The 19,189-nt window shown below is 43.7% G+C and overlaps 1 protein-coding gene across 1 annotated transcript in view; it reads left to right on the top strand.

Annotated features, from left to right (window-relative positions):
- The window catches only part of LSM7 (LSM7 homolog, U6 small nuclear RNA and mRNA degradation associated), a 31,479-nt gene extending 12,524 nt beyond the window's left edge, over positions 1-18,955 (top strand). The window contains exons 3-4 of the mRNA XM_077272637.1: positions 163-234; positions 18,527-18,955. Of these exons, the coding sequence (XP_077128752.1) occupies positions 163-234; positions 18,527-18,669 (215 nt within the window). The 3' untranslated portion in view covers positions 18,670-18,955. The remainder of the gene's footprint in view (positions 1-162; positions 235-18,526) is intronic.
- The last annotated feature ends 234 nt before the right edge of the window (positions 18,956-19,189 follow it).

Raw genomic sequence — 19,189 nt, 5'->3', positions numbered from 1 at the left:
TTCAAAGTAAGTCTCAAATGTATCGTAGTAGTTTAAGTTGTATATCTTCAGCTCTGTACACAATGCACAGATTCCAACTTGAAACAGAAATGCTGCAGCATGCAAGTTTATTCATCTGCTGTGATTTGTACTTTAATGATATATTTATTTTTATTTTTACAGCCAGTGGAGTCTTGAAAGGTTTTGATCCTCTGTTAAATCTTGTATTGGATGGAACCATAGAATATATGAGAGGTAAATTTGGACTGTTCATTTTTTTTTACCCCCACACGACACTGCGATATCTATATATACGTGTGTGTGTGTATATATATATATATATATATATATATATATATATATATATATATATATATACATACACACACACACACACACACACACACACACACACACACACACTAGATTGTGGCCCGATTCTAACGCATCGGGTATTCTAGAATATGCATGTCCCCGTAGTATATGGACAATGATGATTCCAGAATTCGCGGCAGACTGTGCCCGTCGCTGATTGGTCGAGGCAACCTTTATGATATCATCGTTGCCATGGACACCATTATGACATCTACGTCGATACTGTTCCCGTCGCTGATTGGTCGAGGCGAATTGGTGGCAGACTGTGCCCGTCGCTGATTGGTCGAGGCAACCTTTATGACATCGTCGCCATGCTGTGCCCGTCGCTGATTGGTCGAGGCCTGGCGGCCTCGACCAATCAGACGCGGGATTTCCGAGACAGACAGACAGACCCTTAGACAATTATATATATAGATATATACACACACACATGTGTCTCCTGAGGGATCTCCTCCCAGACCTGGACTAAAGCATCCGCCAACTCCTGGACAGTCTGTGGTGCAACGTGACGTTGGTGGATGGTATGAGACATGATGTCCCAGATGTGTTCAATCGGATTCAGGTCTGGGGAACGGGCGGGCCAGTCCATAGCTTCAGTGCCTTCATCTTGCAGGAACTGCTAACACACTCCAGCCACATGAGGTCTGGCATTGTCCTGCATTAGGAGGAACCTGGGACCAACCGCTCCAGCATATGGTCTCACAAGGGGTCTGAGGATCTCATCTTGGTACCTAATGGCAGTCAGGCTACCTCTGGCGAGCACATGGAGGGCTGTGCAGCCCTCCAAAGAAATGCCACCCCACACCATTACTGACCCACTCCCAAACCGGTCATGCTGAAGGATGTTGCAGGCAGCAGATCGCTCTCCACGGCGTCTCCAGACTCTGTCACGTCTGTCACATGTGCTCAGTGTGAACCTGCTTTCATCTGTGAAGACCACAGGGCCCCTAGTGTTCTTTGGCAAATGCCAAGCGTCTTGCACGGTGTTGGGCTGTGAGCACAACCCCCATCTGTGGACGTCGGGCACTCAGACCATCCTCATGGAGTCGTTTTCTAACCATCTATGCAGACACATGCACATTTGTGGCCTGCTGGAGGTCATTTTTTCAGGGCTCTGGCAGTTCTCATGTTCCTCCTTGCACAAAGGCTGAAGTAGCGGTCTTGCTGCTTGGTTGCTACCCTCCTACGGCCCCCTCCACGTCTCCCTCCACGTCTCCTGGTGTCCTGGCCTGTCTCCTGGTAGCGCCTTCAGCCTCTGGACACTACGCTGACAGACACAGCAAACCTTCTTGCCACAGCTCGCATTGATGTGTCATCCTGGATGAGCTGCACTACCTGAGCCACTTGTGTGGGTTGTAGAGTCAGTCTCATGGTACCACGAGTGTGAAAGCACAACCAACATTCAAAAGTGACCAAAACGTCAGCCAGAAAGCATTGGTACTGAGATGTGGTCTGTCCCCCACCTGCAGAACCACTCCTTTATTCAGGGTGTCTTGATTATTGCCAATAATTTCCATCTGTTGTCTAATCCATTTGCACAACAGCATGTGAAATTGATTGTCAAACAGTGTTGCTTCCTAAGTGGACAGTTTGATTTCACAGAAGTTTGATTTACTTGGAGTTATATTCTGTTGTTTGTGTTCCCTTTATTTTTTTGAGCATTGTATATTACACCGTATATACGGGAGTATAAGCCGAGATTTTCAGCCCACTCGAGTGATTGTCCCAGGGGGTCGGTGGGGGAGGGGGAGCTGCAGGAGTCGGCGGCTGTCACATCATACGCACCCTAGTCTCTGCACTTCCCTGCTTCTCAGATGGTCTTCGGCGCCGGCAGCTCTTCCTGTGTTCAGCAGTCACGTGGTACCGCTCATTAAAGTAATGAATATGCACGCGACTCCACTCCCATAGGTGTGGAGCGCATATTCATTATAATGAGCTGCCGCCCCGGGACAACGGAGAAGCAGGGAAGTGCAGAGACCGCTCCAGGAGGGAGTGTATGACTGGGGAGGGGGAGCCATGCGATATTCACCTCTCTGAGTTCCACCGCCGGGCTGTGTCTTAGGTTACTTTCACACTAGCGTCGTGCACTGCACGTCGCTATGCGTCTTTTGTAGAAAAAACGCATCCTGCAAAAGTGCTTGCAGGATGCGTTTTTTCTCCATAGACTTGCATTAGCGACGCATTGACACACGTCACAACCGTCTTGCAACTGTTGCGTCGGTCCGTCGCCACCAAAAAACGTTGCATGTAACGTTTTTTGGTGCGTCGTGACCGTCTTTTCCGACCGCGCATGCGCGGCCGGAACTCCGCCCCCGCCTGCCCGCACCTCACAATGGGGCAGCGGATGCATTGAAAAACTGCATCCGCTGCCCCCGTTGTGCGGCGCTTGCACAGTATGCGTCGGAACGTCGCATTGCGACGTGCGTCGTACGACGCTAGTGTGAAAGTAGCCTTACGCGTCCTCTGGATGTGACATTCAGGTTTGAGAGCGCGATGACGTGGTTAGTGCCCACCCTCCACTCTCCACATCATTCCTCACTGATTCTTTTTTAGTTTTGCATTTTCCTTGGGTCCCTGTCACTACTGGAAGCATGAGGATGTACCTTCAGCCGATTCAGGTTACACAGGGAGTCTAGCTCCTCCAGGAGCAGATATGTGCACACGTTATAAGAGAAGACACAAATGGTGTTGTAGAATGTCGTCCACTCAGCATCAGGACCTGCATTTTTGACTGGAGTAACAGGAGGAGCACATCCAAACAGTCACAAAATAACCTCCAATGGGCTGCTAGTGTGCATGTTTCTGACCAACTGTGAGAAACCGACTCCATGAGGGTGGCATGAAGGATCAACATTTTGAATTTGGGCTCTCTGTTCACAGCCCAGCAACACACAGCTCAGTTGGCATCTGCCATTCTCTCCATGATGATCTCATTCTTCAACTTGATTGCCAATTGCCAGAGAACACCAGAATTGGAAAATCGGTCATGGATGCCCTCTTATCAAAGATTAGAGGAAGTTCACAAATGTGACAGAACATGGAGATTCCTTGCTGACAGGATGAAATCCTCCCAGCCACTGTCAGGACAATGCCTGGCTTAACCCCTTCACGACATGCGCATATCGTGTTTCCCCCTTTAATGTGGGCTTCGGCGGTGAGCCCACATCTTTCCTGACACATGTCAGCTGTTTTGAATAGCTGACATGTGCCCGAAACAGCCGTAGGTGGAATCGCGATCCACCCACGGCTATTAACCCGTTAAATGACGCTGTCAATCTCTGACAGCGGTATTTAACATGTGCTTTTGGCAATCGGGACAGAAATCCGCCCACCTGTCATTCCCATCACATGATCGCGGGTCACTGATGGGTTGGCATGACAACCAGAGGTCTTCTACAGACCTCTATGGTTGTCATTGCCGGCTTGTATGAGCGCCACCCGGCGCTCATAGTAAGTCAGCAATTCTGCTGCATACAGGTGATCTGATCATCGCCTGTATGCCGCAGAGCCGATCGGGTTTGGCAGCTTCTAGTCTCCCATGGAGACTATTGAAGTATGCCAAGTGTGAAAAAAAAAAGTTTCAAAAATATTTTAAAAATATAAAAGTTCAAATCACCCACCTTTCGCCCCATTCAAAATAAAACCATTAAAAAAAAAAATCAAATATATACATATGTGGTACGGCCGCGTTCAAAATCGCTCGATCAAAAAAAAGAGATTAACCTGATCACTAAACGGCGTAACGAGAAAAAAAGTCAAAGTGCCAGAACTAATTTTTTTTTTGGTCGCTGCAACATAACATTAAAATGCAATAACGGGCGAAGAAAAGATTGTATCTACACCAATATGGTATTAAAAATGCCAGCTCGGTGCACAAAAAATAAGCCCTCACCTAACCCCAGATCACGAAAAATGGAGACGCTTACGGTCTGACGCAAATTTTGTTTTTTGGTTTTTTTTAAGGAAATCTGTCACCTACAGTTAGGTCCATATATATTTGGACAGACAACGTTTTTCTAATTTTGGTTATAGACATTACCACAATGAATTTTAATCAAAACAATTCAGATGCAGTTGAAGTTCAGACTTTCAGCTTTCATTTGAGGGTATCCACATTAAAATTGGATGAAGGGTTTAGGAGTTTCAGCTCCTTAACATGTGCGACCCTGTTTTTAAAGGGACCAAAAGTAATTGGACAGTTGACTCCAAGGCTATTTCATGGACAGGTGTGGGCAATCCCTTCATTATGTCATTCTCAATTAAGCAGATAAAAGGCCAGGAGTTGATTTGTGGTGGTGTGCTTGCATTTGGAAGGTTTTGCTGTGAAGTAAACATGTGGTCAAAGGAGCTCTCCATGCAGGTGAAACAAGCCATCCCTAAGATGCGAAAACAGAAAAAACCCATCTGAGAAATTGCTACAATATTAGGAGAGGCAAAATCTACAGTTTGGTACATCCTGAGAAAGAAAGCAAGCACTGGTGAACTCATGAATGCAAAAAGACCTGGGGGCCCACGGAAGACTACAGTGGTGGATGATCGCAGAATAATCTCCATGGTGAAGAGAAACCCCTTCACAACAGCCAACCAAGTGACCAACACTCTCCAGGAGGTCGGCGTATCAATATCCAAATATCAATATCCAAATCTACCGTAAAGAGAAGACTGCATGAAAGTAAATACAGAGGGTTCACTGCACGGTGCATGCCACTCATAAGCATCAAGAATAAAAAGGCTAGACTGGAATTTGCTAAAAAAAACATCTAAAAAAGCCAGCACAGTTCTGGAAGAACATTCTTTGGACAGATGAAACCAAGATCAACCTCTACCAGAATGATGGAAAGAGAAAAGTATGGTTAAGGCGTGGTACAGCTCATGATCCAAAGCATACCACATCATGTGTAAAACAAGGCGGAGGCAGTGTGATGGCTTGGGCATGCATGGCTGCCAGTGGCACTGGGTCACTAGTGTTTATTGATGTGACACAGGACAGAAGCAGCCGAATGGCTCTGAATACCTCAGAATTCATACTGTGTGCTCAGATCCAGCCAAATGCAGCCAAACTGATTGGTCGTCGTTTCATACTACAGATGGACAATGACCCAAAACCTAAAGCCAAAGCAGAGCATCAAAAAGGAGGAAGCATAGCGTCTGGTGATGTCCATGAATTCAAGACTTCAGGCAGTCATTGCCAACAAAGGGTTTTCAACCAAGTACTAGAAATGAACATTTTATTTAAAAATATTGAATCTGTCCAATTACTTTTGGTCCCTTTAAAAATAGGGTGGCACATGTTAAGGAGCTGAAACTCCTAAAACCTTCATCCAATTTTAATGTGGATACCCTCAAATGAAAGCTGAAAGTCTAAACTTCAACTGCATCTGAATTGTTTTGTTTAAAATTCATTGTGGTAATGTCTATAACCAAAATTAGAAAAATGTTGTGTCTGTCCAAATATATATGGACCTAACTGTACTTTTTCGTATATAAGCTTCAGCTACCGCCATCAGAGGCTTATCTACAGCATTCTGAAATGCTGTAGATAAGCCCCCGATGTAACCTGAAAGATAAGGAAAACAAGTTAGATTATACTCACCTGGGGGGGAAGTCCGGTTCTGTCCGTGTCCGATGGGTGTCGCAGGTCCGGGTCCGTCGCCTTCCATCTTCATGCGATGACGTCCTCTTCCTTGCTTCCTTTGCAGGCGTACTTTATCTGCCCTGTTGAGGGCAGCGCAAAGTACTGCAGTGCGCAGGCGCTGGGCTTCTCGGACCTTTCCCGGCGCTGGAACCAAGGAAGAGGATGTCATCGCATGAAGATGGGAGGCGCCGGACCTGCGACACCCATCGGACCCAGACAGCACTGGATGTATCTTTCATATTACATCGGGGTGGCTTATCTACAGTATTACAGAATGCTGTAGATAAGCCCCTAAAGGTGGTGGCCGCAGCTTATATACGAAAAAGTAGGTGACAAATTCCCTTTAACAAACTTTGGATTTTTTTTTTTTCACCACTTAGATAAAAAAAAGAACCTAGAGATGTTTGGTGTCTAGGAACTCGTAATGATGTGGAGAATCATAATGGCAGGTCAATTTCAGCATTTAGTAAACATGGTAAAAAAAAATCCAAAAAAAGGTGTGGAATTGCACTTTTTTTTTGCAATTTCACTGCACACCAATGGTTTCATTCAAAAGTACAACTTGTCCCGCATAAAACAAGCCGTGACATGGCCATATTGACGGAGAAAAATGTATGGCTCTAGGAAGAAGGGAAGCGAAAAACAGAAACGCAAAAGCGAAGTAGGGCTCTGTCTTGAAGGGGTTATTATGGCCAGTGCGTGCAGGAATGTTCCCCAGACCGGAATCTAATTGAGAACCTCTGGGATGTTATGTATATGTGCATTTATCAGCCTACAATTAGCACCAAAGACTGTCCAGGAGCTCACTTGTTCCGTGATAAAGTCTGGGAGAGGATCCCTAGAACTCCATCTGCCATCTCATAAATTGCATGCCCAGATGTTGTCAGGAGTACATGCAGGGCGTGAGGACCATCTACATTAGCCATATTATGATTTGCTATATCGCAATTGGTGCAAAACTAATGCGCCTGTGACTTTGTTTTTTTTTTGTTTGTTTTTTTTATGTGTATTTGGAATGTAGTCCTCAGTTGGCTTATGACGCTGACATAATATTTTTGAGCAGGGCAGCGTAGTCTGATGACATATATTTTTATAACCAGTTGGAGGCCTGATGCTATTGCATCAGGAGGGCGGTAATGTCACGATGGGGCAGGCTTTGCAGCGTTGAGAATCTCTCCCCCCCCCCCTCCCTCCCATGTGCTCATCCATCTATCCACCCTCTCCCTTTTGTGAGGTAAAATATTGTTTAATAACAGTCAGTGAAATATTTTACCTGACAAAATTAATCCTCTGTGATCCCCTGCTGTAATGTCAGTATTATCTTTTGCTGCGTATAGAGTATGTGTGTGTGTGTGTGTGTGTGTGTGTGTGTGTGTGTGTGTGTGTGTGTGTGTGTGTGTGTGTGTGTGTGGCGCATACGGCATATACAGTGTTTGTGGTGCATACGGCATATTATTATTTATTATTATAGCGCCATTTATTCCATGGCGCTTTACATGTGAGGAGGGGTATACATAGTAAAAACAAGTGCAATAATCTTAAACAATACAGGTCACAACTGGTACAGGAGGAGAGAGGACCCTGTCCGCGAGGGCTCACAATCTACAAGGGATGGGTGAGGATACAGTAGGTGCGGATAGAGCTGGTCGTGCAGAGGTTTGGTGGATCGGTGGTTACTGCAGGTTGTAGGCTTATTGGAAGAGGTGAGTCTTCAGGTTCTTTTTGAAGGTTTCGATGGTAGGCGAGAGTGATGTGTTGGGGTAGAGAGTTCCAGAGTAGGGGTGATGTGCGAGAGAAATCTTGTATGCGATTGTGGGAAGAGGAGATGAGAGGGGAGTAGAGAAGGAGATCTTGTGAGGATCGGAGGTTGCGTGCAGGTAAGTACCGGGAGACAAGGTCACAGATGTATGGAGGAGACAGGTTGTGGATGGCTTTGTATGTCATGGTTAGGGTTTTGAACTGGAGTCTTTGGGTAATGGGGAGCCAGTGAAGGGATTGACAGAGGGGAGAGGCCGGGGAATAGCGGGGGGACAGGTGGATTAGTCAGGCAGCAGAGTTTAGAATAGATTGGAGAGGTGTTAGAGGGCAGGCCACAGAGCAGGAGGTTGCAGTAGTCAAGGCGGGAGATGAGGAGGGCATGGACTAGGGTTTTTGAAGATTCTTGGTTATATACAGGTAAAATATTGTTTAAAAACAGTCACTGAAATATTTTACCTGACAAAATGTATCCTCTGCGATCTCCTGCTATAATGTTAGTATTGTCTTTTGCTTCCTCCCCTGCCCAGGAGATATGCTATGCTCTGTACACGGTCAGACACAGACAATTTTTAAAATTAACTTTCGTTCGTGGGAAAACCCCTTTAATGTGACCGGCTTCCTCTGCCTGTAGACACGTCGCACATCTGCTGGGATCAGCCGAATGATTGTGTGTGTGGTGCGTATGGCATATAGAGTGTGTGTGGTGCGTACGGCGTATACAGTGTGTGTGGTGCAGGGCTGTGGAGTCGGAGTTAGTTTTGGTTGGAGTCGGTAGAAATGTACCGACTCCGACTCCAGCTTTTAAAAAAATGTATTAATATTTCATAATTGAACTTTCATATGAATTTTATGAATGTTACTCAAATATATATGTTCTATCAAACTATGAACAACAGTGATAAGCAGTTCTGCTGGAGATAGAGACATTTCTTACTTCTTGTGTGTCACTGTTCTCCACTGCCCTTATCTAATCTTATACTTGGTTAACCTCATGCTGCCCCAACCCCCCTACTTACAATGTATGAAACTGAAAGTGAAAATGTGTTGCAAATTCTTAGTAGTAAAGCTCCTCCTCTAGACTAGATGTTTACTAGGTGTGCGTCTTCCAAGCATCTCACAGCTGCTACTCAGAAGAGAAAGAAGTATTATCCTTTCAACAAACTTTGCATCAGTTAACTGTGAGTACATGAGGAATAACAGTATTACTGACCACTATATCAGTTGTACGACCTGGCAATAATTTTGTACAATTGTTTTTAGGAAAAATAATTGTCATTTGGATTGTGAATGCAGAATTAAAAACCTGAGAATGTCAAAGAAGCGTCACATTAAAGGGAACCTGTCACCCCGTTTTTTCAAGATGAGATAAAAATAGCGTTAAATAGGGGCATAGCTGTGCTTTACATTAGTGTATTTTTTGTGCCTTTATTCCCCACCTATGCTGCCGAAATACCTTTGTAAAGTCGCCGTTTTGGGCTGTCACTCACGCTGGTCTGGTCATATGGGCGTGGTGACATCGCTGTTTCTCGCCCAGATCTTGCTCAGCTTTCCGTTGGTGGCGTAGTGGTGTCCGCATGCCCAACAGGCGAATCCACTGCGCAGCTGAAGGAAAAATGGCCGCGGGATGCCGCGCGTGCGCAGATAGAGATCGCGGCGGCCATTTTCCTGAAGCCCCGGGAAGCCGAGCACTACCATCTGCGCACGCGCGGCCTCAGGAAGATGGCCGCGCCCACCGATAAACCGCTGAATAGCGCAGATCGCGCTCTTTTCCTTCAGCTGCGCAGTGGATTCGCCTGTTGGGCATGCGCACACCACTACGCCACCAACGGAAAGCTGAGCAAGATCTGGGGGAGAAACAGCGATGTCACCACGCCCATATGACCAGACCAGCGTGAGTGACAGCCCAAAACGGCGACTTTACAAAGGTATTTCGGCAGCATAGGTGGGGAATAAAGGCACAAAAAATACACTAATGTAAAGCACAGCTCTGCCCCTATTTAACGCTATTTTTATCTCATCTTGAAAAAACGGGGTGACAGGTTCCCTTTAAATCGGCTGTATTTGAACATTTCACCATCACTCAAGATAGAAAACATTATGTCTGTCAGTGTATGACAAATGATCCAGACGAAAACAAATGCTGTGAAGCCAAGATCAGTGCATATTCAGGCAAAGATAAAAATGCTCCAACCAGAGCTTCTAATCTAAAGAGACATTTACAGCGCTTTCATCCAGAAGTACTGAAAGCAGTGGATGAGAAAGACTGCATCCAAACCAATGAACCAGTGCCCAGCTCTTCCAGCCAAACAAAGGAGTAGAGAACTTTGCAGCCATCAGTTGCAAGATATTTTCAGTGACAGTTACTGTGACAATGACCGTAGATACATTTAAAAAACATCATAGAGCTTGTTGTAAAGGATAGTGTGCCTATTTCATTATTTTCACGACCAGCTTTTATGTGTCTGAATGGGGAAATGGCCCGCAAGCTTGGTGTTTCTCTGGAGAGAGAGAGTATTAGAAAATTAGTAATCGAAGAAGCTTTTAAACAAAAGGAAGAACTTAAAAAAACTCTCAAGGGACGCTTTCTGTTTCTTAAAATGGATGCCATCAATGTCCGATTTGTTTGTGACAAAAATGAAATAGTTACCAAGACATTGGCAGTAAAAGACACCAAAGCTCATCACACCAGTGAGTTTCTCCAGGTCTTGGTGGAAAAGGTTCTGCAAGACTATGAACTTAAAAAAGAGCAAGTTCTTTCTGTCGTAACTGACAATGCTTCAAATATGATAAGTACTATTAAGCTAATGAATGAGAGTAATGATGGTGACCAGCAGCTAGAAGAACATTCTGGGTCCACAGACACAGAAATGTTTGAAATAGAGGAACACAGTATTGTAACTGAGGAGCAAACTGAAGTTGCTTCAGATGAACAGCAACATGATAGTTTAGATGATCTTGTTGAAACTGTCTCAATACGTTCTTTCATTCACCACATGCGCTGTGTTGTGCATACGCTACAGCTGGCTATAAGACACAGTCTGCAAGAAGGACATGCTGCTGCACTGATTGGCAAGGTGAGAAAATTGGCTGCTGTTGCCAGAACCCCTAAAGTTGACTCAATTTTGAAGAGACCTGCTGGAAAAGGGGCAATTAATGATCAAGCCACACGATGGGGCAGTACTTAATGATTCAGCGCTTGGTTGAACTGAAAACCTTTCTTGTAGACATGGCTAACCCTCAACTGATGCTAAATGAAAGTCAGTGGAATCAGGTGACTGAGCTGGAAAAATTGCTAGAGCACCCATTTACAGTGACTAAAAAATTACAAGCAGAGGACTTAACTCCAGGTATTTTCTTAAAGGAGTGGAAGAACCTGATGTTTCGCCTGTCCTAAAGAGGAGGGTTAATTGCAAGTGGCATTGCTACATCAATGAAACAAACGGAGAGAGGAGCTACTATTACAAAATAACATTTTTTTGACAGCTGTTTATGTAGACCCAATGCATCGGATTCTTCTAGATGATCAACAGCTAAATAAAGGAAAAGAAGCTCTGTTTGAAATAGCAGTAAGGATGAAAGGGTTGCAGAACAGTCAGGAGGAACAAGAAGAATTTGGTCGTCCTGCCACATCTTCACCCTCATCAACTGATGAAGAATTTAATTTCGAAAAATATTTGAATTATCAAGGACCGTGCAAAGCGTTCCCGCATAGAAGAAGAGTCATCCCCGGGTAATGAAAGGAAATCTGAGTGATCTGTACTCACATTGAGTTGCGGTGAGGCGCCTTCTGGTGGATGAACTCATATGAACTCGAGCGTGGGAACTTTTCCAAGGCTCCAGTTCATGAGAACATCCACCAGAGGGTGCTTCACCGCAGCTCAGTGTAAGTACAGATCACTCAGATTTCCTTTCATTACCCGGGGATTACAACCACGAGCGAGTGCTTTAGCGCAGCTCATGGCTGTAAAATAATTAACCCCTTCAGATGGATTACCTCGTTGGACGTGACAGATCATCGGAAGGTATGTATCTTGTGGGTTAATTATTTTGCCAAGCGAGGGTGTTCTGATGGATTGAGAGAACAATAAAATACTAAAACAACCTGTGTGTTTATTTCATTAAAATAATTTTTAATAATGTCTGAGTGTTTTTTAACCCTTTCTTACAATTGGATTAATAATGGATAGGTGTCATAATTGACGCCTCTCCATTATTAATCTGGCTTAATGTCACCTTACAATAGCAAGGTGGCATTAACCCTTCATTACCCCATATCCCACCACTACACGGGAGTGGGAAGAGAGTGGCCAAGTGCCAGAATAGGCGCATTTTCCAGATGTGCCTTTTCTGGGGTGGCTGGGGGCAGATTTTTTTAGCCACGGGGGGGCCAATAACCATGGACCCTCTCCTGGCTATTAATATCTGTCCTCAGTCACTGGCTTTACTACTCTTGCGGAGAAAATTGCGCGGGAGCCCACGCCAATTTTTTCCGCCATTTAACCCTTTATTTGAGCAGCTACAGCGGCCAAATTTTGCACATACACACTACTAACATTAGTAGTGTGGAATATGCAAAAAAAAGGGGATATGAGATGGTTTACTGTATGTATATCCTGTCGGGTTTGTGAAGGAGAAATGAGAAGCCGGCAATTGAATTACCGGCTTTTCACAGATATCGCGCTGAATGAAATATAAATACAGAATATATATATGTGTCTCAATGATATATATATATATATATATATATATATATATATATATATATATATAATCTCTATATATCTCTCTCTCTCTCTCTCTCTCTCTCTCTCTCTCTCTCTCTCTCTCTCTCTCTCTCTCTCTCTCTCTCTCTCTCTCTCTCTCTCTCTCTCTCTCTCTCTCTCTCTCTCTATATATATATATATATATATATATATATATATATATATATATATATATATATATATATACATTGCCTACAAGTAGTATTCAACCCCCTGCAGATTTAGCAGGTTTACACATTTGGAATTAACTTGGCATTGTGACATTTGGACTGTAGATCAGCCTGGAAGTGTGAAATGCACTGCAGCAAAAAAGAATGTTCTTTCTTTGTTTATTTTTTTTTTAAATTGTGAAAAGTCTTTTCAGAGGGTCATTTATTATTCAACCCCTCAACCCACCAGAATTCTGTTTGGTTCCCCTAAAGTATTAAGAAGTAGTTCAGGCACAAAGAACAATGAGCTTCACATGTTTGGATTAATTATCTCTTTTTCCAGCCTTTTCTGACTATTTAAGACCCTCCCCAAACTTGTGAACAGCACTCAAACATGGTCAACATGGGAAAGACAAAGGAGCATTCCAAGGCCATCAGAGACAAGATCGTGGAGGGTCACAAGGCTGGCAAGGGGTACAAAACCCTTTCCAAGGAGTTGGGCCTACCTGTCTCCACTGTTGGGAGCATCATCCGGAAGTGGAAGGCTTATGGAACTACTGTTAGCCTTCCACGGCCTGGACAGCCTTTGAAAGTTTCCTCCCGTGCCGAGCCCAGGCTTGTCCGAAGAGTCAAGGCTAACCCAAGGACAACAAGGAAGGAGCTCTGGGAAGATCTCATGGCAGTGGGGACATTGGTTTCAGTCAATACCATAAGTAACGTACTCCACCGCAATGGTCTCTGTTCCAGACGAGCCCGTAAGGTACCTTTTACTTTCAAAGCGTCATGTCAAGGCTCGTCTACAGTTTGCTCATGATCACTTGGAGGACTCTGAGACTGACTGGTTCAAGGTTCTCTGGTCTGATGAGACCAAGATCGAGATCTTTGGTGCCAACCACACACGTGACGTTTGGAGACTGGATGGCACTGCATACGACCCCAAGAATACCATCCCTACAGTCAAGCATGGTGGTGGCAGCATCATGCTGTGGGGCTGTTTCTCAGCCAAGGGGCCTGGCCATCTGGTCCGCATCCATGGGAAGATGGATAGCACGGCCTACCTGGAGATTTTGGCCAAGAACCTCCGCTCCTCCATCAAGGATCTTAATATGGGTCGTCATTTCATCTTCCAACAAGACAACGACCCAAAGCACACTGCCAAGAAAACCAAGGCCTGGTTCAAGAGGCAAAAAATCAAGGTGTTGCAGTGGCCTAGTCAGTCTCCTGACCTTAACCCAATTGAAAACTTGTGGAAGGAGCTCAAGATTAAAGTCCACATGAGACACCCAAAGAACCTAGATAACTTGGAGAAGATCTGCATGGAGGAGTGGGCCAAGATAACTCGAGAGACCTGTGCCGGTCTGATCAGGTCTTATAAAAGACGATTATTAGCTGTAATTGCAAACAAAGGTTATTCCACAAAATATTAAACCTAGGGGTTGAATAATAATTGACCCACACTTTTATGTTTAAAATTTATAAAAATTTAACTGAGCAACAAAACTTTTTGGTTTGTAAGATTTATGCATCTGTTAATAAATCCTGCTCTTGTTTGAAGTTTGAAGGCTCTAACTTATTTGCATCTTATTAAACCTGCTAAATCTGCAGGGGGTTGAATACTACTTGTAGGCACTGTATATATATATATATATATATATATATATATATATATATATATATATATATATATATATATATATATATATATATATATATATATATATATATATATATCTCTATCTCTGAGCACATAAATCCATTAGATGTCGGCATACGGATGTCACACGGATGTCAAAGGGATCATTTGATGCGAGGAAATCGCATCCTCGCACTGCACACGGATCACTGTTTTGGAAACATTTGTGCGATTCTCGTCCGTGAAAAACGGACCATTTTTTTTTATACGTTGTGTGTGTCCCCGGCCTAATGGTGATATTGATTCCTTCTTCCCATGTGTATAACCTTACATTTATCATTGTTAAACCTCATCTGCCACCTTTCAGCCCAAGTTTCCAACTTATCCAGATCCATCTGTAGCAGAATACTATCTTCTCTTGTATTAACTGCTTTACATAGTTTTGTATCATCTGCAAATATCAATATTTTACTGTGTAAACCTTCTACCAGATCATTAATGAATATGTTGAAGAGAACAGGCCCCAATACCGACCCCTGCGGTACCCCACTGGTCACAGTGACCCAGTTAGAGACTATACCATTTATAACCACCCTCTGCTTTCTATCACTAAGCCAGTTACTAACCCATTTACACACATTTTCCCCCAGACCAAGCATTCTCATTTTGTGTACCAACCTCTTGTGCGGCACGGTATCAAACGCTTTGGAAAAATCGAGATATACCACGTCCAATGACTCACCGTGGTCCAGCCTATAGCTTACCTCTTCATAAAAACTGATTAGATTGGTTTGACTGGAGCGATTTCTCATAAACCCATGCTGATATGGAGGTAAACAGTTATTCTCATTGAGATAATCCAGAATAACATCCTTCAGAAAGATTTCTTATTAACTCCATAACAGTGTTTATTGCATATTTACTTACAAGAGTTTATAAAAGTTATTTGCTATATTCTAATTGTATTCTAATAAATATAGTTTTTGCTCTAAGTGGTCTGATTACTTATATGATGGTGAGAAACTGAATAAGCACGATGTTAATATTTTACAACAGTAAATTTATTGTTACGAATTGGCCATTTATGAAGGAGCCGGAGTCGGAACCTGATAAAGTCCAGGAGTCTGAGTCGCAACTGTGGCTTACCGACTCCACAGCCCTGGTGTGGTGCTTACAGTGTGTATGTGTGTTGGGGCGGTGTTTCGCTGGTGGTACCACACAGGAGGCTGGTACCACCAGCAGTTTCCATATTGAGACAGCAATCACTTGTGTGTCCCAATATTGCGGTTGGTGAACTTCCGCCGCTTGGAATTCTGGGGTCCAGACACATCTGGACGGAACAGGATGTGAAGACATTACAAGGTAAGTGTATATTAAGAAGATATTTCAGGATACCAAAAGAGTAGTTAAAGGATTTCTTTCCAAGAACATTTAACTGAGCAGGATGTTATAATTAACTGCTTTTCTGGCTGGTGCCTGTTTAATAACTTATTACCGCTATAGTTAGATGAAAACTGTAATAATTACAAGTGTTTGAAGGAGCTGTCCACAACTGGATAAGATCTACTTAATCTCCCTTCAGGGCCTGATTTAAAGGGGTTGTCCGGCCTCAGGCTACAAGTCTGCAGTCACTATATGAGACTGCACACTTGAGATTCTTCACATCACTCGCACTGCTCTGTGAGGATTCTTTGTCACTGGGAGCGGTAGGCACATGACCTCAAGTACAGTATGTGATTTCCATACATGTCACGTGTCGACTGGATGGACTTGGCCTTGCTCAGTGCAAGTGTATTGAGGGAGTTAGGGTACAGTATGTGGTTGGAAGTATGCGAATCACATACTTGTGGTCACATGACTGCTTGCACCAGACAATCCTCACAGCTCACAAGCCCGCAATGTGAGTATTCACATATTATTTGCAAGTCTGCAGTCAGAGAGTGACTGGGAAAGGTGAGGACATGTGAAGCGCTGTCTCCACTGTGGATGCCATGTGGGTCTTGTTGAAGCTCTGTCACCACTGTGCATGTGGTGTGGAGTGATTGTGCTGCTTTCTCCAGATGAGGACACCTCTGTTATTTCCAGTACTGCAGTGATGATGATCAGCGCAGGGGCAGATTACTGACAACCAATGAGTGTGCAGAGTGCGGTGCTGGACACTGAAGCCGGGTGGTGCCAGCTCTGGCTGTGAGGTTAGGCAACGCACAGGGAGCTGTCATGTTTGGTAGAGCCGCAGGTAAACTGTGTGCAGTGAATTAAGTAAAAATCTGGAGGAACGAAAGATCGAAACAAAATGCAAAATGTATACGGGTGTTGTATATCACAATACAGCACAGATTAGCTTGAAAAATTTGGATTTTGGGGTCGGAAAACCTCTTTAACCCCTTAATGACCGCTGATACGTCTTTTAAGGGTGGCAGTTAAGGGTGCTTATTCCTCAGCGCTGCTTTTTAGCGGCACTGAGAAATAAGGTTATAGCACACACCCCCTTCCCCCAGCATCGGAAAATCTCCGGGGTTGGTTCTTACCGTCCCCCCAGTGTTGCGATCAGCGTTATTCACCAAATAATGGCGACCGCAAAAAAAATTCTGATATCCTATTTACTTCTCTCTCTAATATGATCTAGTAGCACATCAGAGGAGAGAGAAATGGTGTCCCCCGAGTCAATCCGGCTCTGTCCCCCAGCCCTTGGTGTCTTCTTCCGGGAAGAAAATGGTGGGCATATGCGCAAGTGCGCCCGCCAAGATCTGCCGCCGACACCTGGCATCAGTAAATTTGTTCCTATTGGTTCATTTTGATCTCTGTGATAGACCCTATATCAGCCCCCTATTTATCACCCCCTTAGTTAGGTAAAAATAATAAAATAAAATGCTGGGGTTGGGTCTGTGTTAGGGTTGGAGTTAGAATTGGAGGGGGTTCCACTGTTTAGGTACATCAGGGGCTCTCCAAACGCGACATGGCACCCGCCATTGACGTTCAAAAACATCAAACAGTGTTCTCTTCCTTCTGAGCCCTGCCATGTGCCCAAACAGATGGGATATTGGCGTACTCAGGAGATATTGCACAACAAATTTGATGGTCCATTTTCTCCTGATACCCTTGTGAAAATTAGTTTGGTTCCAAAGTACATTTCTTGTGAAAAAAGCGAAATGTTAATTTTTTCCTTCCACATTGCATTAATTCTCGTGAAGCATCTGAAGGGTTAATAAACTTCTTGAATGTGGTTTTGTGCAGCTTGAGGGTTCAGTTTTTAGAATGGTGTCGATATGGGGTATTTTCTGTTATATTGACCCCCCAAGCTTTCTTCAAATGTGAGGTGGTGCCTAAAAAAAATGGTTTTGTAAATTTTGTTGGAAAATGAGAAATCTCTGGTCAACTTTTAACCCTTATAGTGTCCTAACAAAAAAAAATAGTTTCGAAAATTGTGCTGATGTAAAGTAGACACGTGGAAATGTTATTTATTAACTATTTTCTGCGACAGTGCATACTTGTCTTCCACAGTGTCCTTGTTTCAGGGATGTCAACCCCACTATTCCTTGTGGATCAGTCATTGTGTAAGGCTAGGTTCACATTGTATTAACAGCAGCCCGTTCAATACATACGGTAACGGGCTGCTGTTAATGCAAGTGCCAATTTGTCATCGCGCTAGCGCAGATAGAGCATCTGCTAGCTCTATCTGCGCTAGCAGTGATGGACCCGGAAACGCTGCAGCCCGCATCACTCAATAACAGCTCATAGCTAGCGCATGCCCATTGTGGGCGTGCGCTAGCGATGCGTCTGTCATAGGAATTAATGGCGGCGTTAACAGACTACGTTACAACTCATGCCGCGGTGTAACGTAGTCCGTCTAACGGACACCAATAACGCAGTGTGAACCTGGCTTTACAGGTTTGCTAAAGCCAATAGTGGCCAATAACAGGCTGCAACTTTTACTTTTTATTTACTCAGAGACCCAGTCATGGGATATTGATGATCTGCAGTTGATTAGCAGCTTCTGACTGGTTGCTGCAGACACATGACACAATAGTCACAGAAACTGCTTTCAAAACTGGTGGTATTTAAAAAATATATAAATAAATAAAAACTTTTATGCCAAACGCATCATAGCCCATAAGTAGACAGGACTGGTTTGAATGGTGACAACCTGTACATAGTTGCATCATATGTTGGTGCTAAGGGAAACGTCAGGAAAACGCGGTTTTAATATACCTTTTTTTTTTTTTTACCTCCCCAGATCCAGATGATCAGTATAAGTTAACAGAAGACACACGACAACTTGGACTTGTGGTTTGCAGAGGGACATCTGTGGTTCTTATCTGCCCACAGGATGGCATGGAGGCCATTCCTAACCCTTTTATTCAGCAACAAGAGGGATAACCAAAATAAGAGATTCCTTTGGGATGCACCATACTTCAAGTTGAAGATCTTTTTTTCATTTTATTTTTATTTTTTGTATAATTGCATTTGTGATGGCTGAAGTAAGCCATTTTAGGCAAGTCAGGTCTAGCTCCATCAGATTCTTTTTGTTCACGTGATCTGTTTTGAGGGATTTCTTTTACTTGTTTGTGCTCTGCTCTAGTTGACTAATGCCGCTTTTTATGTATTCCATTTGATGTATAACACCTATAATCTCTCAAAATAAATTCGTCCTATTTAGTGAAAATTCCATTTAAATGCAGCTAATTTAGCCTCCTATATATGTGATTATCCCAAACTACATATTGTAAGATTTTTCCTAGATGTGAAGGTGAAATCCTAATTGATCGAATGTAATCAACATTTGACCAACACGGTACTACATATATCCATCACAAGAAAGTGTCAGTTCCTGTGTTTATTTATTTTACTAACTTTTATAACATCATTAATTGTACAGCGTTTTACAGACATTATAATC

The sequence above is a fragment of the Ranitomeya variabilis genome, chromosome 1 (assembly GCF_051348905.1).
Source record: "Ranitomeya variabilis isolate aRanVar5 chromosome 1, aRanVar5.hap1, whole genome shotgun sequence".
Taxonomy (NCBI): domain Eukaryota; kingdom Metazoa; phylum Chordata; class Amphibia; order Anura; family Dendrobatidae; genus Ranitomeya; species Ranitomeya variabilis.
This window is presented reverse-complemented; position numbering and strand designations above follow the sequence as displayed.